We start from the raw sequence: 25,286 nt of genomic DNA, 5'->3' as shown, positions 1-25,286 counted from the left end.
CCTTATCGCCACTAAATAAGTTCTAAGATAGGCTCTTAATAGTGATCGGTCAGATTCAGAGTTACTGGCCGTCCAACGTCGCTCTAGACATCTCTTGTGGCGCTTCATCTCCCGGAGCTCCTCAGTAAACCAAGGCGCCCTCCGGGGACCACTACCACAGAGAGGTCGCAAAGGCGCAATTCGATCCAGGGCCCCGGATGCCGCCTCATTCCAGGCCGCAACCAGGGACCCGGACGAGTTGTGGACAAGGGAGTCAGGTATTTCCCCAAGTTCCTCCTGGAATCGATCTGGGTCCATTAGGCGCCTGGGGCGGAACCACCTAGTCGGCTCCCTCTCCCTGCGATGGGGGAGTGATGCTCTGAAGTCCAGCCTCAATAGGAAATGATCTGTCCATGACAAGGGAGAGATCTCTATTCCCCTTAATTCCAGATCATGTCTCCATTGCCCCGAGAGAAACACAAGGTCGAGTGTGTGACCACCCCTATGAGTCGGATCCTGGATTACCTGGGTCAGGTCCATGGTTGCCATGGAAGCCATGAACTCTTGCGCCGCCTCTGAGCGATCGCCGAGTGATGGCAGGTTAAAGTCCTCCAGTACCATAAGTCTGGGGAACACCACCGTCAACCCGGCTACTGACTCCAGTGACGCAGGCAAGGCTGTTGCAACGTAGCTGGGAGGTAGGTACATCAGCAGCAAGCCCAACTGAACCCGTGAACCCAACTTCAATAGGAGGGACTCACACCCAACAACCTCCGGGGCAGGAATCCCACGAGGACTCAAGGACCTCCGAGCGATGACTGCCACTCCCCCACCCCTGCCCTGATGTCGAGGCTGATGAAGCACCACAAACCCGTCCGGGCACATCTCCGAGAGGGAAACACCCCCCTCAGGGCCCAGCCAGGTTTTGGTTATACATGCCAGGTCCGCCCCACTGCCCAATATTAAATCACGGACAAGGGAGGCTTTGTTGACAATGGACCTGGCATTAAGCAACAGCAGCCTACAACTAGGGCCCTGTATTCCCCTGTCACCAGTACTACAGGATGGGCCTTTTGAGGGGCCAGAACAAGAATCGCTCTAATATAGCGAGTCCTTGTTCCCCAAAGATGGCCTGCCCCTCAGCTCCCACCATATCTGCCCATCCCAGTCATAACCGGGATGCTCCGACCTTCTCCCCTCCCCGGAGTACCCCCACCCTCACCAACCTTCTCCCTTCCTGACCAGACTAGCTTTCCATACAGACCAAGCCCAAGGGTAAGTCCTGCCCCCCCGCTTTTGCTATTGCACTCAGCAGAGGGGGCACAAGGCTCCGCCCCCAACTCCACCATTCTCCTACCCCAAACAATACACATTCACACTCAATTAATATACATAAAAATAAAAATATTCACATTCATACGCCCTAAATACAATAATAAAATTTATACCTAACAGGGCCACCATTCATCTACATACATACACATACCCACAACAAACATTATCTAAAAAATATTGCCCCTCCATGTCCCAGGCTGGTCCAGTGTGGCCGGCTAGGTGATCATTAGGTGCTTGTCTTGGGGCAGCCCGTACTTGGCCTTATGCTCCTCAAAGAGCTGAGTCAACTTCTCCATGTACCTCTCGTGCAGCTCATCAATGGCTTCTCCAGACACCCAGCAATTGTGTAAAGTCAACCCAACCATGCCGGGGCTGTAATTCGTCTTCTTCCACGGGGTGCCAGTGTAGGCTGGCTCCTCTAGCCCGCTCGACGGCCTCCCCAGGGGCCCGTTCCCCAATGCTGGCCAGCCGCTTTCCCCGGCGGGGCCCAGCAGCAGCGTGTAGTTGAAACCGAAGGTGCTGGCCTTGTTGTTGCACTTCCTCTTGTTGCTGGCCGCCGCTGCAATGGTGGCGGCGGCGCTTGCCACCGGGGCAGCGGGCGAAGCCGCGTGGGGAGCCGAGGCCGCCGGAGAAGGCCCCGCCGCAGGGCCCGAGGAAAATGAAGAGGCGGTGGCGGCGATGGCGAAGGAAGAGGAGGCCGCGCACAGGGCAGCGAGGGTCGCCTGAGTGCCAGGCCGGGTTGCCCAAACGGGCAGCTGCAGCAAGGCCTGCTGCCGCAGGGGAGGCTGCGGCTGCTGGTGGGGCAGGCCGGCGCTCTCCAGCAGCAGAAAGTCGGGCCGCGGGTCGCCGCCACGCAGGATGCGGGACATGTCGGGCGGTGGGGACGAGGCGGCAGAGGTGGACAGAGGCGGCGGCAGCCACCAGGGTCGGCGGGGAGCTGCTGCTGCTGCTGCACGACGAGGCGGCCGAGGCGGCGGATGAAAAAGTCGAGGAGGCCGTTATTCAATAGTTTTGCTGCTTTTTTTAGAATTATAATTTTGGGGCACTGCAGTAGATGAAAAGAGGCTGAGAGTCATGTGTAGTTTGCAGATTATCCTCTTCTGGTCTTGTAGAGCAGAGGTCCCCAACCTTTTAGGCACCAGGAACTGGTTCTGTGGAGAGAGGTTTTTCCGTGGAGTGAAGGGACCATGGTTTTGTGTGCTGCCTGCATCTCGCGGATGGGGCTTTGCTTGTTTGTTTGGACCGGTTGCTGGCATGCCACAGCCCGGTACTGGTCCATGGACCAGGGGTTGGGAAGCCCTGTTGTAGAATGTTAAAATATAGATCAAGCATACTAAAAATAAGGAAGGTTTTCTTCTTTCTTGTCCCAAAGTTCAATAATGTATCATGTAATTTAAAGATTAAAGCTAGGATTTGTTTTATTTGAGCCTCGGATTTTGGCAGCAGCTCTTTCTTGAAAGTTTCATGGTTGATGTTAGTGAAGGTCAGGATTGTTTCAGTTGAACTAATGGACTTCCTCTGGCAATCCTAATTATTATTCATGACAGATCAGGAGAGAAATGGATTGGCTTTATATGATTAGAGAAAACTGCATATGTGAACCATGATTGTATTAGTACACACAAACCCAAATTAATGCTAGAAGAATGAAAGGTATAGCTTGTAGGGTGAGTAGCAACAAACTAGGTCTACACCTGTGAGGAATTGGACCTATAACAGCACTGAATCAATAAGATGATCACTCTTGACTGGACATTTATGTATTTTTTTAACAGTTTGTAATCTTTTTTCTGTTTTCTTCTCAAAATGGCCTTTACCGTAAATGCCGGTGTACAAGGCGACCCGGCGTATAAGACGACCCCCGTCTTTATAGCCGGGCCGCATTCCTAGAACGTCGTCTTATACGCCGGAAACTACCAGTATTTCCGGCGTATAAGATGACTCGGCGTATAAGACGACCCCCGTCTTTGGCGCCAATTTCAGCGCTCGTGGAAGTCGCCTTATACGCTGGCATTTACGGTATTTTGAAATTGTTATTTGTATCAATATCTAGGCATTAATCAATGATTTTGTTAGAATTGTGGATAATTATGTTTGTTCTTCCCCTCAGTTCTATCATTCTCAGTATGCCACATAATGAAAAATACATGACTGAACATCTATTGGTTTTTACATTCTTTCTAGTCCTTTTTAATAGCAGAGTTGTTCAGGAACAGAAGTGATATAGAGCATGCAAACAAATGTGCAGTTAGGTCTCATGAATTTTAACACATTCTTTTTTAGCATATTGCTCTGCTGTGATAAAGGGTTCCAAAGTTTTTCAGGCATGACATACAGCCATTTCTAAAACTAATTATGGTGATGCTTTGAACTTAAACAGGTATGCCACTATGAAAGTAAATGGAATGGTCAGCTATTCCTTAATATTTGCAATGGCATAGCTAATGGCAGCTCAAGCATAACCATGAAAGTTCATTATCTTATGCTCTGAAGTGCTTTCTATGCCACATCTTCAGCTAGTCTGATAAATTTACAAAGTGAGCTCTAGTTAAATCCTGTTTTGGCCTCAGTGGATTTTGACTTAGGACAGCACTAGATAGATCAATTTTTAATTTAATTTGGATGTGCAAATGGACATAACTAAAATATAACAAAGTGTTGTGTGAAAGACATGAAATAGAGAATTGGTGGTCGTGTTAATTCACTTTCTTCTCTTTACCGCTGCTCCCTCCCCCGGCTTCTCTTTCCAAATTACTTTTTTAAGCTATTTCCCTCTCCTATTTCAGAGTTTGATTCTTTGAGAGGCTAACAGGATAATTGGTAGAAGACAAGGAAGTGATTGAATTCTGTCTTCTCCATAATATTTCTTTCCTCCAAATTGACTCAAAGCCACTCACTCGCAAGGCAAAGTTGCCACTGGATTTTTATTACAAATATAGTTTTTAGTTCAAGGAATATATGTTTGTGATTAATTCCCCCAGAATGCTAAGCCACATTTTATTTAGTTTTGGTTTAGGACTATATAATCATGGCTTATTTAAGTGTATTGAATATCAGGGTCAGAAGCTGGATGTTACTAATGAACACAGTATGATCAGATGTTTTGAGCATATTTAAGGCCCTCTCTGAGTAGCTGCAAAAGATGCAGCCTATTCAGTCATGTTTTTTCTGGAAAATTACATTTAATTTTCAAACATCTCTTTTTCTTCTGATAGGTATTATATAGCAAAAGAGCTTAAAAAGTTGACTTTTATGAGAGTTTACGATTTTAATATCATGATATCTATCAAATTGTTTTTGTTTGTTTCTTCCCTTTGTTAACTATATTTAGCAAATACAGTTGGAACAAGCAACTTGATTCCTATGTGATATGTTATTAAATGAAAAATTACATCACTGCAACTATGCTATAATTTTACTTCAGTTTTACTTTTCTTTACAGTATCAGAAGGATACAGACTCAAAGAATTGGGTGAGCCCAAAAGGCAAGGGAAGTTTCCAGAACTTAACTCACAAGGGAGCTGCATAAAAAGGCAAATCTTATACCCCTTTTTCCTCATCCCCTGCCTTTCGGCATGCCTCTCCCAGAAATGGAATAATTAGCAAGGAGAGAACTGATGCATTTATATTCATTGGAGAGATAGGGATTACAAGAGAGTAAGAAGATATACAATGAGCAATACACATTGAAATAAATGTACCAGCATCAGTTGTTTGCCTAGTGGACTGATGGCTGGAGCCAGGAGCTGCTTAGGAGGCAAGCAAAAAAACCTTTATAGTGAAACTGAATAGGACCTTGTCAATTTCAGGCAGCACAATGAACTGATTAATTAAGGACACTGCTGAACTTGATAATGTGCAGTTAACACATTTTTAGGAACCCACTAGGGAAAAAAATTGCTCAGGATTAGATTGCATTTTAAGGCAGTGCTAGGACAGGGAGAAAAAAGTGGGACAGGCACAGGACAACAGGAACTGACACTGTAATGCAGACATTTTGACTGGTGAATATTCCACATAGAGTTTTTTTTTGTTAACTATATTCTCATATTAGATTGTGTCATTAATTATGTTGCTGAATTATGTATACATTTTTGCACTTGGAAATGGCATTAGAATTTATATATCAGTTCTGTTAGCTGATAGCAATATAAATATTCCATTTCACTATTGTAAATGAAAGATAAGGGTCTCAATATTATATTCAAGAATTTTTTTAATGGATTACACATGGTGACAAAAAAGTCTTGATTTTAGCAAATGGGAGATGCATAAAATCTCATTCAAGTATAAAATGAAATAACTTGCCTTTTGCATATATTAAGTTATAAACTTGGTGTTTTCAAAGCACAAAATTAAAAGAAATTACATCCAAACTTAGAATCAGCTTTTGTGTATGGTTTGTTGGAGTAGCCAGCAACAACACTATCATCCATTTCCAAGAGTACCCAAAGAATCTGAGCCCAAAGAATTATGGAAGATTAAAGTATCCATTCCTATTGATGGCTATTTAATTTACCACAATGATCTAAACTAAGAGATGCTTTGTATGAATTTATGGATGATGCAATGTCCAACAGATTTAAACATGCATTTAAAGCAATGGCACACATCTTTTAGTTCCTTCTAGATAACTTAAAGCAGGGGTGTCAAACTCACAATGTCATGTGGCATGTTGTGATGTATCATGACTTTTTCTCCATTGCTGGCAATGGAGTGGGCACAGTTTTGGCATGATGCATCTGGCCCGCGGGCCGGCAGTTTGACACCCCTGACTTAAAGCAAAGTTTCCCAACCTTAGCCATTTCCAGATGTGTTGACTTCCATTTCCAGAATTCTCATCAATGACCATGTTGGCTGTAGAATTCTGGGTGTGAAAGGTTGGGAAACATTGCCTTATAGGATGAAAAACAGAAAATGAAGCATTTAAATCTATATGCAAGTGAGCCGTTAATTTATGAGATAGTTATTATTTGTTTAAAATCACTTAAGAGTTTGTTTTGTTTTCTTGATGGTGTTCATTTGAATTTTAGATATCTCTTAAAACACAGTACTGGCTGAGAGTGCACAGCTGGAAATGTTCTGGCTAGGGGCAAAATAGAGCTTGTACCAAGCAGCAGATTTAGAGAGTAGATAGGTTTTATTTTTCCATTCTTCATGCAGCATTGTGAAAAAGATAGAAACTGTTTCAATATTACATTTCATGTGCACTCAAACAAATATATACATTCCAAATATGTCAATCAACCCAGACTCTTATGGAAAGATAGGAGGGTGGAGACAGATCTTACACTGGATAAGATGTTCCAAAGAGTGCTATGGGGTAGAGGAGGCTCTTCTTCTGGATACTGATAGTACTGATATAGATAGATATAACCTGAAACATTAGCTTATTAGTCTCATCTGTGTCTCTTAAAGGTACATATGTATATGTATTCTTAAATAGATACTCTAGTCCAGGTGTGGCCGCACTGAATGTCTTGGCTTGCATATAAAATATATAACATAGTTTATGTGTATGTATGTATGTATATATGTGTGTGTGTATATATATGTGTGTATGTGTGTGTGTGTGTGTGTGTGTGTGTGTATGCAGTGCTTTTTTTCTAAAAAAAAAAAAAAAAAGGTGCCGGAACTCACACACGTCATACAACCCACCTTGCCTACCCTACAAGGTTCCATCCAAAAAAGGTGCCGGAACTCCGTTCTGGGCATTCTCTGAGAAAAAAAGCCCTGTGTATATATATATATGTATATAAAAACAATTTTATTTTATTTATGTAAAGTGGTCCTGCATAGCTATTCTATGGTCAAGAAATTTTAGTAAGGGTGCAGTTTTCAGGACTTGTATTCTGACCATAAGAATTCCTTGCAAGATTATTGAAGAATTGGTCAATGTTGTTGAAGTCTGAAAAGCAGATTAGGGAATAATATACAATTATTATATTAGTAATGTCAGGTTCCAGCCATTGAATCTCATTCAACCTGTAGCCTAATGACATATTAATGGGACATTGTTTTTGAAACTTTGCAATAAATCTTGATTGAATGCTGATTTGGATAGCATTTAAAATTACTGAACCAATGCCGTTGCCATTATTGGGAAATTACATTGAATTAAACTATAAATGCGTCTTGTGCTTGTACATACATCCATTTTCTTCAGTTAAATCTTCAATTAAGTACAGTGCTCCATTTTGCCCAAACCAAGAATGATCTCAGCCCTGGGTTGTTCTGAATTGGGGAACCACTACTTCACAATTTGGATAAGAAAGGCATAAGAAAGGGAGACATGGAGACAGAATCCATAAAAGAATTTCGAACACAATAGTTAGAAGGTGTTTCCATGGAAATTTGTAATTGAATATTTCAGAACACAATTTGGAATCATCTGCTTGTTTGATGTGACTCATTATTTGCTTTGAGAATAAACTTTACTTACACATGCCATGCCTTGAATGTGATATCCAAATTTGACTGGTTTGTAAAGATAGCCAGAGCTTTCCTAGCTCTGAAGAGGTAGATATAAAACACAATGGTTATAGCAAAGTAACAACTGGAGTAGTTGAAAGTCTACCTGAAGTTGAAAACAACTGAGACAATAATGGAGATTCATGACAATGATTATTGGGAATGATCTAGACCAGGGGTGACAAATTTGCAATGTTACGTGACGTGTCGTGACATATTGCAACTTTTTCTCCATTGCTGGCAATAGGGTTGGGGTGGTTTCGACATGACACATCTGGCCTGCAGGCCCGCAGTTTGACACCCCTGATCTAGACTGAACTACAGGAATCCTGCCAATTGAAACTACAGATAGGAATCTTATAAAATTGCTAACGGTCTCTGTTAGCTTCCTGCTCAAGACCTGCCTGCCAAAGTAACAGATAACTCCAAATAAGTTCATCTGGGGCTCATTAATTTCCATGGAGCGTAGACTATTCAAAATAAATCCCTGACTAATGAATCCATCCACATGAAATTAAGATTGAAGAAGGTCTTCAAGGTTTGGAATCTGAGTTGCAGGCTCACAAGAAAGAAAAAACGGTAGCACTTCTCCTGAATATTCAATAGCAGCTTAGTCAAATGTGCTTTCCTGCTACCAATTCACTGGTCCTTCTTTTTCACCTTTAAAAATGTTTACCTGAAAGGCCATGAAGGGAATTGTGCCTCTTTTGTAGCATAATAACTAGGTTAATGTCTTTCTCTAGTAAAACAGGCTCAATTCGCTGTGGATATTTGGATAAAAATATTTTTACTTTTTATTTAAAAGAATAGGAAATACATGAAGATAGTTCTTAGCTGCATTTTGTATCTTACTTTGTATAACAATTCTGTAATTTGCAAATTCTGTGCAAATTCTTGAACAAAAGATTAAAATGAGCAAATGACTCACTGAGCAAGCACATTTTTTCATACTAAAGCTTTTCTTCTAAGACTCTGTTTGCAGGCCTGGAGGCAGGACCAATGGCTTTCTGTGCTCCAACCATAATAGTAGCTCTCTTTTAGTTTTCTAGAGAACTTTTGTCAGGGGCATTTTTAAAAGACAATGTCAGCAGCAGCCATACTTTACCTACAAAGTGCTTCAGAACCAGGGAATTCACAGGTTACTGTATTTGGAGAAGATAATTGCAGCAGTCAGAAATGGGGGAGAGAAGAGTTCAGCTGGCCAACACGTTAATGGTGAATGGCAAGGGTACTAGCTGTTGAGTCCTCGGCTTAATGGCAAATGAGCACAGAACATCTCGTAGTCCCAAGAAATCTTTATTGTAGTCTCTTCTGCTCCGTTACAGCTCTGAGGCTCGCAGGCCTCTCTGCTTCCCTTAATAACGTTCCCCAAGCAGAATGGCAACAATTAGGTGCGCTCCGCACCTCACGCATGTGCGCGAAAGCAGGCTCGGGACCATTGCAATGTCCCGAGCCTGCCTTTGCAGGCTCAGGACACAACACTAGCTGCCTGAGATGCTGAATGGTAATACAGGTAGCCCTTGACTTATAATGGTTCATTTAGTGCCCATTCAAAATTATAACGGAATTGATAAAAGTGACTTATGATCGTTTTTCATACTTATGCCCATTGCAGCTTCCCTATGCAGCATCACATGATCAAAATTCAGACACTTGGCAACTGACTCATATTTATGATGGTTGCAGTGACTCCAGGTCATGTGATCACCTTTTGCAACTTTATTACAAGCAAAGTCAATGGGGAAGCCAGATTCACTTAACAATCATGTTACTAAGTTAGCATATGCAATGACAAAAATCATATGACCATGGGGATACTACAACGGTCATAAGTGTGAAAAATGGTTATAAGTCACTTTTTTCGGTGCTGTTGTAACTCACTAAACAAACTGTTGTAGGTTGAGAATAAGTTGTATATTATTGAAGCACATGTACCCCAGTTAAATTATTGGAAAAGAAGCACCTAAATGCACTTTTAGTTTTCCTTCATTGTAATAGGATTTAATCAAAGTTGAAATGGTTCTCTCAGTGTTTGAACTTGAAGATGAATGATTAGGAAATCCTGGACCATAAATCCTGCCTAATACACATTTTGCTTGTTGTTGTAGGTGTGGTTACAAAAATACGGCTATCTTCCATCCGCTGATTCCAGAATGTCAGTGTTGCGCACTGCAGAGACAATGAAATCTGCTATAGCTGCCATGCAGCAGTTCTATGGCATTAACACAACAGGAAAAGTGGACAAAAACACAATCGAGTAAGTAAACTTTATTATGATGCTCTTCCTTTTTGGAATTCCTGAAATATATGTAGAAAATTGGAAACATTGCTGTGAGTGGCTATCTAAATCCTATCTCGGCAGTTCTGAACAGCCTGCTACTTAGAATACTTCTTTCTTTTCATCATGTCAAGCCAGGGAGGGGGGGAGCATTGTACAGTGCAATTAAAGCCTCAATAAAAGTCAATTTCTACAAGAAAGGGGAAAAAGTATAAAAAATGGAATTGAACAGTCATGACGTTTTTATCCTGATATGAGTGTTAAATCAAAATTCACAAAAGAAGCTGAACAGGGAGATAATAATCAGATGTCCTTTTGTGGCTCAGGACAAAGTTAAGATACGTTTGAGGCCAGCCAGATCATGATCAAGAGTGCCGAGAGTGTAATTATGAAGTTGTGTGTAGACTTTAAATGAATCAGTTGGGGAAAAGGACAAACCCTAATTCCAAACTCGGTAACCAATCTTTTTTTCTGGGTCAGTACCTAAGACCCAATTATCTCTGTCTTTCTCCCCATTTCCTCCCATCCCTAATTGTCTCACAAAGAGCTTTCCCTATTCTAGTAATCACATATCCAATCATGCACAGCTGCTAAAGTCAGTAGATTACATCTGCTTTAGAGATATTCAACAGCAACAGTAGAATTGGGGATGACATACAAAGCAACTGCACCACGTGGAGTCATTGACTGAGATGGGACACTATAGAAACTGAATAAATAAATGAATGAATAAACTTCCCCTATAGTTTATATTGGGAACCCAGGCAGCTATTATTGGAAAACCTCTAGCTGTTATGCTGAAACAGTGCAAAATCTATCTATGTAATTCTCCAGTCCCATTTCCCTATAAGAAAAATAAGGAAGCCTAAAACAGGTTCCCAACCTCCCCCATTGACACGGAGGGTTCCCACACTAGATCAGTGGTTGCGAGGGACAGCCAAAGCCAGAAAAAAACATGCAGAAATGAAACATGACCTTCAAACCAAATTCCTTTTGTAAGCAGTCCTAAGCAGTCCAATCTTCAACCCAGACTTTCACTTCATTCCATTCAGTCTATCTTTTAAAAATAAATCTTTGTTTTTCCTTTTCTTGGTTATATTATAATTTCTTTGTTTTGATTGTGATGAGTGGTCCAGAGTCATTTAGGAGTCAGGTGGCATACAAATTTAATAATAACGAGGCAAGCATCTCCCATTCCTGATTCTATCTCATTCTTTTTATTTATTTCTCTGATTTGTTTTTCTATTTTTTTTTTAGTTTCCCAATTGTCAGAATTTAGATTATATGTTTCTAGGAGTGTAGGCATATTACTGTTTCTTCTGTTATTTAAAAGTGTGTTGAACAATGATGTCACATAAATAAATATAAATAATAGACTAAATTCATTGGAGTATAAATGTCTTAACAATGAACACTGGAATAATGCAATATTTGGAAGCCAGATGCACTGGATTTGGTGGGATCATTTTTAAGACACACATAAGAGTAGGTATATGATAGGATCATGCAAAGTATTTGGAAAGAATGTTTATAAAGCATGTTTGAATGAATGATGCATCCTTCCTGAAAAGTTAAAGTATCTGGATTCTTTGGAAAGCGTACATGGCAGCCTTAAATGTTGCCTCTGGCTGTTGTGAGGACACGCACAATTCATTTGTTGGTGATCCCAGTGGTATTGTTATCTGTGTCTCTGTTCCCAGGCCCAGGGTGAATTGGTTTTTTGTGTTGTTATTAATGTACCTCTGTCTGAGTATTCATGTTTTTCTTTTCATATTATGTATTTCTTTAAAATTATAAGTTGTCCATAAACTTTTTGGAATAGAGCAGCTTCAAAATCTGGTAAATAAACAAATGTTCAAGCAGCTGGGTGCACACTTGTAAGCAGCCACATTAACTATTCAGAGGATACAGTTGCTTTAATACTTGCAAGAGACTGTTTTGCTTTTGCTAGTATTCTTTGCAAAGAATCACTTTTGCATGCTTTGTTCAACCCTGATGTCAAGTATCAAAACTGTGGTTAATTTTGCATATTACATATTATAGGAGAAAAAGATAATTAAACATACTTTTTTAAATCTAATTTTAATTCATTTTTCCTTGATATTAAATCACAAGGACAAAATATAGCATAAAATCATCAGATGATCTCATCTGCTATTTGTTTTGTTTTATATGAATGATTGCTGGAAATATCTTTCTGCATTAATTTTAAAAACATTTTTGTAAGGCTAAACTGGTGAATATTAAACTTAAATTAAATGCTTAAGATCTATTTTGATAATCACTTAACTGAGATATAGACCACACTTTATTTACATCAGAATAACATTTCTATATTTTTCCACACAGTTTGATTATAGTACTTTGACTCAAAGATAAATGCTATCTTTCTCAGCACATTTATAACTTCCTTTGTTGTCAGCTTCCGGTAGCTAATTTTCTATTGATGAAAAAATATAGCTTCCTCCCAAATGCCACTAATTTAGCATTTAAAAGCTTCTAGCACTCAAAATTGCCTTCTTCTGTCAAGCACTGATTCTCATTAGCTTAGCAGAAAATCTTGTCTCAAATAGCTTCTAATTCTAAGGGCGGGTGATGCTCATGTATGAAGTTCAAAGACCCCAACCTAATTTCCTTCCGTCAAAGACTTGCATCTCATAGTGCAATAATGTATAGCCAAATGGATTGATTAGATTTTTTTTCTTTCAAATCTGAGTTTGGAACTATGGAAGAATATTTTTTTAAAAAAGTAAAGTAAATTCATTTCAGTTTTTAGATTCCCATCAGTGAAGATGGTGCTTACTAGAGGGCACCAAAGTAGAGGAAGCTGGTGCTACCAATCCAGGGAGTTCCCCATTTTATTCTAATTTTTCCTAACATAAATTCTCATGAAATGTATGTTTACATCAATTTGAAGGTACTTTCTTTTTTAAAAAAAATTGGCTTGAATGCTTCATACAAAACAAAATAAGAAGCCTTACAAAGAGCTCCACAAAGTAAAGTATTTAATCTTCAAAATTATAATATTCTGCTCCACATTAGTTTGTGATTGCAGTAGAATGTGAAAACATTTATTTCTTAAATAATGTGATATCAATATACATCTTTCTATATAGAAATTGACCCGCTGTTCCAATATATACTTGAGTATTTAAGACATGATAGTGTCAATAAATAAATTGAAATTTCAGATTGTCAGTCAAGGATTACTATTGGGATATAGAAACAAAAAAGGTTCTAGTGGACTACATGTGTGAAATATAAAATATCTATTCCAGAATTTATGCCAAATGGCATAAATGGGATTTTGATATTCACTTCACTGGAGAAGATGTTTAGGTATATATAAAGTGAAATGTACATAAAGCTGACCCATCTGCTAAAATGAATGGAAAAGCTCTCCTATTTGGAAAAATAAAATCCAAATACCTTGCATACGTGGGATGTTTAGGGATATGTTCCTCAGACATATTCATATCCTTCCCTTATGAACTCAAAATAGGTCATATGGGGATCTCTCTTTATTTTATCCTTACAAAAGCAAAGCTGTAAGTCTGAGCAGGGTGACTGGTCCTAGTGCCCAGTGAGTTTCTATGTCTAACTTCGAACTTGAACCTATGTATTACTATAAGCAGATGTCTAGACAGTTTGTGAATAGCTAAAGATAAACGCAATGTAATTTAATTCTGGAAGTGATGTGGACAATAAAGCTAGTAGCTCTATACACATATTTTCAGCTTGTCTTGAAATGAGGAATTCTGTGAAAAGATTATGATTTGCTGGTCTACCTTATCTTTGAGTTCTGCTTGAAAGTGTGATGGTTGAAGTAATTTGCAATGCTAAAGGCATCAATGCCAGCAATAACCTTATCAAAATACTGTTTCAGTTACTCATTTATGTTCTAGTTACTAGACTATACTATATGTTGAGGACATATTGGAAGCTGGAGTGACTGCACTATATATAACAACCTAGATGTTGATGGAGCCAAATGAGCCAGGCAACATTATGCTTATATTATGGAAGCCTAAGGGACTGTAAGACATTGAAGAAGAATACTGATATAGTTCTATAAACCTTTGGTTTAACCAAAAGGCTTGAAGTTCTATGCCCTAGCTGGCAAGTTAGCAATAGAAATATTGCCTCTAATACAGCTAAAGCTGGTAATCATCAGAAATATCACTTTAATGTTAATACATTTTTTCATGAACTATATCATCTGAAAAGCTTTTGTTGAAATATGTCATTTTTGAAAATAATGTGGGAATATCCTCTAAGGAGCTTAAATTCTTAATATGCTCAAGATCTAAGCATTTGTATTGCCTATCAGACTTGTGATGTGAATATACAGAAGTGGAAACTTGGCATGGATCCGCAGAGTCAAATATGTATAATCAATTTGAAGGATGTTCCTCTAAGATGAAACTTCATATATGGTTCTTATTTCATATAAAAAGAATCAGTAATGTCATTATGTATTTTAACACAATTATCAATAAAATTAGAAACTAGAAAGCAGAATGGATTGGAAAAACCAGGAAAATCTATGCATAAAAAAAATCTTGTTTATGTAACCTTGACACTTTCCGCTGCTAATCTAATCCAAATTGTTATGGCTTTAGTTGTTTTAGTTGTTCCTAGTACTTCAGGATAATAGTTTTCCTTATTTAATGGCTTTTGTACAGATATTTTGGAGAAAAAAGAAATATGTAAATCACAATATTTTTGAAAAAAAATCCTCCTAAGTAGGATGGAACAGTATTAGTAGCTGTGCAAGAAACAATGTTTTAAAAAGAGTTTAAATACAGTATTCAATTTTAATCTGTTGTTATGCTGACATAACAGAAAGTGATGTTCATCAGTTAGAAAAAGAGAATAAACAAATACCTTTACCTTTTGTGTCTAGAGAGTGAAATTGAGCGTTGAAGAGCCGATTTTATTTTCTAGGATTGTCTATGAAGATTCTCAGTCATCCAGGTCATAGTTGTATCAAAAGTGGTTTTGTTTTTTGAAAAGGCAACTGGACTGATTTTTTGAGGAAGAAGAAGACATTTCGTTTCTTATTCTGGAAGCTTCATCAGTATGCAAAAAATCAAAACCACTTTTGATATTTTCTAGGATTCTTGATCCAATGGAAAGCCTCCATTTTGCTTTTTACAATCAGAAAATTATTATGCTTCATTCTTCTGAAATACTGTTTATTTTTGTAATGAATTTGTATTCTATCAAAAACAAAAGAGATTCTCCAGTTCATACATCAATAAAAATACAATAAATCTTCCAATGTTAATAAATAAAAAAATAAAAACAATTACTCCAGTAGTGTAACACTGTTACTGTTGCTTATTCAGTCTGAGAAGTCAGTTCCAAGATGTCCACAATAACTCTTGTTTGTAGCAACTTGCATAGTAGAATCGAGACAGGTATTAAAATATAATTTTAGGATCTGACTGTGAAAGCATACAGAATAGAGGAAAAAATGTAAAAAATATAGTTCTTGGATATCCACTCTGCCAATATATATTATATGCATTGTGCATCTAAATGGTTCTTGATAACAATGATTCTCAAGGGATAAAAACACCAGGGTTTTAGGAATGAGGGCCTTTGACCTTTGAAATTGACCAAAGAATGTGGAGAATACCAAGTACTGACAAGCTGTATGCCACTATTCCTCAACCTGATTCCTGCTGCTCCATTAGGACCACAGAGTTCAAATCCTTAGAAAGCAGAATCCAAAGTGACTGCCAGAAATAAGGAAGGCTGCACTCTGTTTAGATTTTCCTATTGATGTAGTGACTGCCTTTTATATAGCATTCTGAATATTTCTAATTAGACAGATGACTGTTATGCAGACAGTATCTATCACATAACCTTGAAAAACTTGTCATTCTTGAATGGATATATTCTCACTGAATATGGAATGTAAAAGTGTCTCGCAGCTGATTAGGTCAAGATAATAAGAAGGTATTCAGGGGCTTTGCTTTAGAAGACATGAATTCCTTATGCTGCAAGACTTTGAAAAAGCTCATCAACTTTATTTACAATGGAACAATAGTTGATCTTCTTCAGAACTAATCGTCTAAAATATATGGTGTGTATAATAAAATTTGAGAGCCAATTTGATGTTTAAGGTTTCAGGCTAGAAACTGGAAGATTATGAGTTCTAGTCATAAAGCCAATTGGGTCACCTTGGGCCAGTCACTCTTTTTTAGCCCCAGGAAGAAGGCAATGGTAAACCACTTCTAAAAAAGTCTTGCCAAGAAAACTGCAGGGACTTGTCCAAGCAGTCATCAGGAGAAATTGGAAGCATCTAGCATCTAAGGTACCTTGTGTCACACACTGTCTAATGAAACTCAGCAACTTTATAAAAAGTGGAACAACTCCCAGAATTCAGAAGTATTAGTTAACCTTTGATAGCAAGTAATGCTTGCATAATTAAACAGTGATTTTCTGTATTGATTAGCCTTACTCAGATATGATATTAATTCAGTGCAGCATTTAATCAACACTTTGTACATCTTGTGGTCCAGGGCAAAAAAATAGCAATAGCATCTAGACTTATATACCACTTCATAGTGCTTTACAGCACTGTCTAATCGGTTTACAGAGTCAGCATATTGCTGCTCGGTCCTACTTATTGACCTCAGAAGGATGGAAGGCTGATTCAACCTGGAGCCAGTCAGGATCGAACTCATGGCACTGGGCAGATTCAGTCTCCAATATGCATTCTAACTACTGTGCCACCATGGCTCTTATAAAATAATGATTCTATCCATTTTTAATGGGTCACAGTTATGGAGGCAGGAGGTGTTGTGTCCTGAGCCTGCACAGGCAGGCTCGGGACCTTGCAATGGTCCTGGGCTTTCCAGAAGCTGCCCGGGACCACACTGAGTGGCGCCAGCCTTGCACGCATTTACAAGGCGCGAAAGCGCTCAAATTGTTGTTGCCATTTTGTCCGGGGATCTGGTCATATATAAAGAGGCCTGCGTGCCTTTGCTCGTTGTTGGTGTTCTGCCTGGAACCGAAATAAAGAGCTGTTAATGCAAGATGTGTCTTCATCATTCACCATTGTTGGAAGGACTTAACAGGAAACATTTTCCACAGCCTTCACCTCCCCTTTTGTCTCCAGATATAGCTTAAATTGGAAATTTGGGGAAAAATGAATTTTATATTTGCCTCAGGAAGAAAAAGAGAGAGTATTTTTTCCAGTGCTTTCCTTTTTCTTCTTTATTTGCAGGGAAATAAATCATATCATTTTAATCAATGCTAAAGTATATTTTCTAACAGCCTTTTCATATGTGCGGCTTATACTGATAGTTGTATATGTTGCAATTTCCATTCCATTCCATTTTGCTTCTATGTCCCCTCCATAGCAGCCTCTTTGGAACAGCTTCCCTCCAGAGATTTGGAGGTCCCCACTTAGCCTTCTGAAAAGCTGTGAAGACTTGTCTCTTCATCCAAGGGGTTAGGCTGGAAGTGACCCCAACAAATGTCACTGGAATGTTGTAGTGCTATAGTGTGAAGAATGATAGATCAATAATGTAGATAGATAGTTTTTATGGAATGTTATGATCCATTAATTATGTATAAGATAGATGGTTATATAATTTTTTGAAATAAATAAAATAAAAATGTCACTCGGCTTTTGAATTAAAATGACTTCCTGCCTATAAATTTGTTTTGTTAAAACACTCTTTGATTTTTCTGACTGAACTCTTGTTCATTGTTATATAGCTATATAAATGATTTTCATAATTATATCGCCTGGAGAATAGTTTCAATCTTCCTATGATCTTTAATTGTGACTGAAATAAGTTCTTTCTTAGCTATGTACTAAGTCACTGGTTACACGAGCTCTAATTTTTGAAAGCCACCCAGAGATGTTGTATTAGTGAGATGGGAGGATTAGAATTTTTAAGTATGTAAGTTAATAAGTAAGTATATAAATAACTCATGCTCACAAAAAAAATCCCAACACTTTGGAATGTATGTTGTAATGACATTGTTAAAATACAGTATTGTTTAATATTGGTGTTTAGAATACTTCTTACATAGGATAATAGTTCTCTCTTCTTTTAAATCCCTTGCCTCTTTCCTTTGATGTAGTGATATCACCTTAAGGTGAGAGCATCTGTCTTTTCTATTTGGTAACTGCAGTGTGTTTAACTGCTTCTTCTTGGTGTTATATATCTGTAGTTTAAATGCATGAAAATTGCATGCTGTTCTAACATTTGTTCACTTTGAAGTATCAGTGCCTGGAAAATTATGGACTTAAATGGCTAAAGATAAATTGCAATTTAAAGATAATTTGCATACCCAAATAGCAGTAAAATAGAACCATATTTCTACAGTAAATGGAAAGATATAAAATTTTACAGAAACTGCAGAAAAAGAGTAAACAAATTTTGTTATCACCTAAGCTGTAATTTTTTTCAGTTATGTCAAAATTCTGGCGGGGGTATATATTTCATCTATAATATTTGCCTAAAAACCAGGTTATCTTGTGTATATTGATTCATTCAAAATATTCAAATTGTATTAGCTTAAATTTAGATAGTTAAATTTTCAGGTTTAAAGAATCAGTTGAAACAGAGGATTAATTTACTCTTGTTTTAGGTGCCAGAAAAATTTCTGTCAGATTTTGTCAGATCTGCTTATTACAATCAAACAATGTGTTTCAAATCATCAAAAGCAATACAATTGACTAACCGCTACAAGGCCATGTTCTTCCTTAATGGTTGCTGTTAAGTCCTTCGTTCGATGGCGAATGAAGATCACACATGGTAGAATCAATAGCTTTTTATTTCTCCTTCTGCTCACTCCAACAACAACAGCGAGGCTCACAGGCCTCCTTTTTAGTGACCCGATCCCCGGGCAAAACAGCAACATTAATGGCGCGCTTTTGCGCCTCGAGCATGCGCGCAAGGGTGGCGCCTCTCAGTCTGGTCCTGGGCAGCATGCAGAAACCCTGGAACCATAGCAATGTCCCAAGCCTGCTTTTGCAGGTTCAGGACCCAACACCCCTTCCCCTTAGATGAAACTTCTTTTCCGCACCTCCATAAGGGACGTGGTATATAATTCCATTAATCAAATGCATGGAGTGTGGACATGGATGTTACCCTTAAACCACACCTTTTTTCCATTCTATCGTTTTGGGAATAAATGTATCTGAATTCCAAAAAGTATCACAACAACTCCGCCATTCATTAATGGCATTTCTGCTGTGTTTCCCTGGAACTTGACAGCAACCTCATAAACTCCCTAAGATGTTTGGGTGGATATTTAACCCATTGCGACCACTTCAGATCTGGGGAACTCCCTTGGCTCCCTACTCACCTACCAGGCTAGGTGTGTCCACTTGTTGCTGCCCCATGTTCCCAGGTGACCCTGGTTCTGTTGCCTGGCCTGCTTGCTCGCCCACCAGGCTCAGCAGGCCAGGACTTTGCTCACTCCCATACCCAGTTGACCTGCTCATCTGTTGGCTGGCTGGACCCTCTAAGTCCAAACCAGTGTCCCTTGGAGGGGTGGTATTTTCCAGGTCCACAATGGACCTTCCTTGGAAACACAACCCCTCAACCCCAAATCCGGCAGATGAATGGTCCAGGCAAGTTGCCGTGCCCCAGTGCCTTGTGGCCCCCCAAGCTGTGCCAGAAGTGCCAGAATCAGGAGTTGCCTCTCTGCTTACCCCCCTTCCAGATGGCTTCCTTCTGGGAGCAGTTGCAGAATTGGGCCAGTTCCCTTGTGGTGATGCCAGTTCTCTTGTATGTCTTGATTTGTTTGGATACCCCCGGTCAGTCTCCCTATCTGGAGAGCTGTTTGATGTATGTGAGTAATGTGGATACACCCTGTGTGACTCCCTGGCTGGAGTAAGTGTTGGTGTGGGGAATGTCTTCCTTCCCAATGAATTCCTGTTGGGAGCACTTTTGGAAACTAGAGATGGGCCTTCCCCGGCCTCCTCAGCGGCCAGTGACTGCTGATAGTGATCCCCAAAATGCACAGAGCAGAGCCAGGAGCGGAAGAGGAAGAGTCCAGTCTCGTATGCAGCTGATCTATGTGCCACCGGAGAACACAGCCGTTGTCCAAGGACACCTTGTAGGACAAAGGTCCCGACACCTTACAGACCACAGCTGGAATCCAAAGATGACTGGGCCCGTAGTTCTGAGTCCAGACTGGAGCACCCACTTGCAAACTCTTTGGTGCTCTTGGCTGCGAGACCTGAGATGCAACCCTATCAGGGTGCAATCTGTCTAGCTTAGTTATAAGTCGGCGGTCCCAATACAGTTCAGCAGGGCTCTTCGCGGTGGATGTGCAAGGTGTGGTGCAATGTGCAAGAAGAAAGTCTGCTAACCTGTGATGCCAGTTACCGTAAGTCAGTTTCTTGAGGGCATCCTTGGTGATGTGGACCATCCATTCAGCCATCCCATTGGTGGAGGGGTGGAAAGGAGCTGAAGTCGCATGGCGGATTAGGTTAGCCTGAAGAAAAGCCTGGAACTCAGAAGAAGTGAATTGAGAACCGTTATCTGAAACCAGAACATCTGGAAGGCCGTGTGCAGCAAAAAAGGCTCTCAACACCTGGATGGTCCTGGCAGTAGTAGTGGAGGAAACAGGAACAACCTCTAGCCACTTGGAATGGCTATCAACAACAACCAAGAAGAATTGCCCCTGAAAGGGCCCAGCGTAATCAATATGCACACTGGACCATGGTGTTTGGGTTTCTTCCCACCTATGAACTGGAGCCTGAGGCATTTCTGGCCATGACTGTTGGCACAAGTGACACCCGTGCACCTGAACCTTGATAGCTTTATCGAGCCCAGGCCACCAAAGATGGCTGCGCACAAGCACTTTCATCCTGACAATTCCAGGATGTCCCTCATGCAGAGAGACCAAGATTCTAGGCAGGGATAACTACCCTGCTACCCCATAACAGGCAACCCTTAAAAGTGGACAACTCATGCTTCTTGAGCCAGAAACTTTGGAACTCAGTACCTGGACTCTTGTCAGGCCAACCTGACAATACCCATGAGAGCACACGTGTAAGTGTGTGATCGGTGGCAGTTTCTGCAGCCACATCCCTAACATTGAGGGGAGATTCCGGCAACTCCTGGATGGAGAGAATATTGATGGCAGGAGCAGGGTCTGCTTCTACCAATTTTAGAGGTAATCTGCTTAGGCCATCTGCGTGGTCCATTTCTTTTCCCAGTTTGTGAACTAAAGTATAGTCATAAACTGACAGGAAAATGGACCACCTCAGCATTCTAGGGGATATTATATGAGGGGTTTGTTTGTTTGTTGTAAACAAACCCAGCAGAGACTTATGGTCTGTGTAGACTGTGAAATGGCACAGCACAGACTTTGCCATATTTCAATCATAAGAGATCAGTTCTGTGACTTCATTCTGCATGAATTTTACCCAACACATGAAATTAGACATAAAATCTCTTTATTTTTATTTTGTATTACACTGTTCCAGCACTGGAAGTTGAGAATAGCCTCATAAAAATAGCAAATATGAGTAGCCCAGCCATTTTAATTTCAGTGACACAGATTTTAATGCAACACTGGGAAATAATTGTGATCAGTTACAATTATAGGAATATAGTGATAATGATGTTTATAATATAATGAAATGATGGATTGAAAAGCAGGATATCTTAATAGTAATGATTGCCTTGCAATAATGAACATTATTTATTAGGTTAAACTGAAATTTCAAACTGATGAGGAAGAATAATAGTACACAAGTGATACTGATAAAGTTGTCCATATCTGAGTATGCTCCCAGAGTCTGAGAGTTTCAAATTATGTGCTTTTCTTCCAGATTTAATTTTTGTGCTGAATCAAACATATATTGCATTTCTCAGCCTCTGTCTTCCAGATGTTGCCAGTGCATATCATATCAAGGGCTCATGGATATTATACAGGGAGCAGGTATCCAGAACCCTATTAATATTGTGTGCACTCCATGCTAGCATTTGTAAGAAAGGGAGTGAGGGAGAGAGAGAGTGAAAGAAACATGGCAAGCTGCCCAGAAGCAATTGTAGAGAAGTACCAAGGTACAACAGCAGACTGGAATGCCAGGCAGAGGCATCTCTCAGAATAATAATATAGGTTTAATTAATCCTTACAATCTGCATTATAATCTCATAATGTGAGGTACTGAAGGGTGATAGCTCAGAGACAGAACACATGGTTTGCATAGAAAAAGCCAGGTTCATTGTCTTGCTATCTCTAGGCATAGCTTGCAGATGTACATTCCTGTCTGGAAGCTGGTAGAAAACAGTATTGAGTTAGATTGATGAAGGGAATGAATAAGAAAAAGGCAGTTTCCTTTGTTTCAATGAGCAATTTCAATTACCAGAGGCTTCACTTTATAATTTAAGCCATTACTTCTGTTGCTGTATTCTGCTCCTGCTCCCACAAACTATTAGTTTTAAGACTGAAGGAAAACCTAATGAAACTTCATTCAGGAACCCAGTTCTTTCTTTCTTTCTTTCTTTCTTTCTTTCTTTCTTTCTTTCTTTCTTTCTTTCTTTCATAAAATAGTTCAACAAACTCACTTTGCTGTAGGTTTTTCAGTTAACTGTACAAAATCAATATGAACAAGTGGCAATACAGGTCCTGTAAGGTTAGAACAGTGTATAAGTCCCAGCAAATGATTAAATAAACATGCAAACAAATTAGCTGTACCTATCAAAGTGTTTGCCCCATATTATTTCCTTATTTGGAAATTCTATGACAGTTTGCTATTTCAGGGGTCCTCAATCTTGGCAAGTTTAAGACTTGTGGCTTTGCTGGCTGAGGAATTCTGGGAGTTGAAGTCCACAAGTCTTAAAGTTGCCAAGGTTGAGGACTCCTGTGCTATTTAATAATGTTAACCAGGAACTAGAGACAGTCCTCAAATACAACCATTTGTTTAATGACTGTTCAGAGTTATAGCGGCACTGAAAATAGTGACCCATGATCATTTTTTTACATTTACAACCATAGCAGCCTCCCTATGATCACATAATCAAAATTCAGCCCCTTGGCAATTGGTATGTATTTATGACAGTTCCACTGTTCTGGGTCATGTGACCTTTCCAGTTGACTTCCAACTTTCAAAGTCAATGAAGATTTGCTTAACGACCACACGATTCACTTAATTGCTGCAGTGATTCACTTAACAACTGCGGCAAAAAAGTCCTAAAATGGGGCAAAACTCACTTAACAGCTGCCTTGCCTAATAACAGAAATGTTGGGCTCAATTATGGTTGTAAGTTGTGGACCATCTGTATATTATATTTCATTGTTTCTCAGCCTTGCCAAATTTAACTCCAAATCTGGGAGTTGAAGTCCACACATTTTAAAGTTGTCAATATTGAGACACTGTTTGTATGTGGAAATGTAAAAACAATGTTTTGACCTTTTGAAGAAGAGGTACGGTAGTTCGTTATATATCAAATGCATCAACAGGTGCCAATGATACTATGCACTTATTGTCATCATATGGTACTGATTTGTTTTTATTCTGTTTATTTAAAGCTGGATGAAGAAGCCTCGTTGTGGAGTTCCTGATCAGATGAGAGGCAACTCTAGATTTAACATTCGTCGAAAGCGATATGCATTAACAGGGCAGAAGTGGCAACACAAATATATCACTTACAGGTATGAAAGCAAAACTGTGATCCTTTAATATGGAATTGCTTAACACTTCAAAAAATACAGTTTCTGCTGCTTAGTATTTGTGAAAGACAAGAAACTGGTTGCTGCCTGAAAATATGTATATGACTGTTTTCAGGAGAAAAGGTTCTTGTACTACAAAGGTAGATAATGGGTTTAAATATCAAATATAACTTTGAAGTTTTCAAAGTCAAATTAATTCCCTATTTCTGATGTGTCAGGTTATTTATTTATTTATTTATTTGATTTCTGTACTGCCTATCTCATCTAGATAAATTAGATTTTAAACTGGATTTCACCAAAAAAGAATAATAAGAAGAAACTACTCATTTCAATTTACTAGTAACAACAGCATGTTGATTACATTTATAAAGTATAGGAGAAAAAAAATAGTTTGCAGTTAGCAGCTGCTAACTAGGATAGAATGAGAGAAAATAATTGTACATTATCAAAGAAAATGTGAAGAAGTCATTTTCTTTGTCTTGTTTTTCCCATTAAGATTAGGTTGGAAGAATTGTGAACAAAAGTATTTTTAGTTCAAAAACCCAAGGACAAAGTTATCAGTCTGTCCAAATAAAGTCCTGAGCTAGACATGCAGTGACCATATTTGATTCCTGCTCACAAATAATGTCTATGGAGATTCTCGGTCATCCAGGCCATGGTTGGCCAAAGATGCTTTTTCAAAAGGCAACTGAACTTCGTTTTTCCTTGAAGATGTTTCACTTCTCATCCAAGAATCTTCTTTAGTGAAGAAGCACCTTTGGGTCATAAGGAAGAAGTGTAATTTGAATGAAAGTTGGAAATCTTTTCCAACTCTCACAGTTATTGTATATTCTTGGATTCCTGAGATCTTACACATGATTCACAAGGTTTTATCATTTTTCCATGAGATCTTGGAAAATTTTGGGACATTTTCAATGCTGTGAGGTTATATTTGGTTTTTATTATTCTATTTTATTGAATTCTTTGGTGAGGTCTGGGCATTTTGATGCTGATAGATGCCTTGTTGTCACTTGTTTCTCTGGAACAAAGCAATAATCACAAAGTAGTGATGAGATTGTGCCTTTTATTGGACTGCTTATAGCTACTAATTACTCATGCCCCTTCCAGGATTAATGTTAAAAGGGCAGTTCTAACAACACAGAACAGGTAGAAAAGGGATAAGTTTTCATTTCACATTATAGAAATCTGATCTCGACTAGTATATTTACTAGTATATTTAAAGGATACTTGTGCAACAGTGAAAACCTTATGAAGGATATATTTATGAAATGGCAACATAGCTTAATAGAAATCAAACTACTGTGAACCAATTTCATTATTCCGGGACAGGCAACAAAATGCATTTTATTTAACCTGTGATAAATAGCAAATTAGTTGATAAACAGCACATTAACTGGGCCTAATAATTCACATTGTGATATTTAATCCATAATAGATCATGATGTTAATGTAAATAAGTTGTTCCAAAAGAAAGTAAAAGCTTCAGCACAAGATTTTTATGTGAATATCCTATCCATGCATGGATTGTTGCACAAACAATAACTTTCCCTATTGGACT

General features: G+C 39.1%; 1 protein-coding gene across 3 annotated transcripts in view; it reads left to right on the top strand.

Annotated features, from left to right (window-relative positions):
* Positions 1-25,286, top strand: part of MMP16 (matrix metallopeptidase 16) — a 169,706-nt gene that overhangs the window by 68,420 nt on the left and 76,000 nt on the right. For 2 of the 3 annotated variants that reach the window (XM_039355192.1, XM_039355195.1), the window contains exons 2-4: positions 9,894-10,042; positions 18,173-18,187; positions 23,588-23,710. In XM_039355192.1, the coding sequence (XP_039211126.1) occupies positions 9,894-10,042; positions 18,173-18,187; positions 23,588-23,710 (287 nt within the window). The remainder of the gene's footprint in view (positions 1-9,893; positions 10,043-18,172; positions 18,188-23,587; positions 23,711-25,286) is intronic. The other variant, XM_039355194.1, reaches the window with a different exon arrangement.

This window comes from Crotalus tigris, unplaced genomic scaffold (genome assembly GCF_016545835.1).
Source record: "Crotalus tigris isolate CLP2741 ecotype Arizona unplaced genomic scaffold, ASM1654583v1 scf7180000018628.517256, whole genome shotgun sequence".
Classification (NCBI taxonomy): Eukaryota; Metazoa; Chordata; class Lepidosauria; order Squamata; family Viperidae; genus Crotalus; species Crotalus tigris.
The sequence above is the reverse complement of the archived record's forward strand: the minus strand, read 5'-3'. Positions and strand labels throughout refer to the sequence as shown.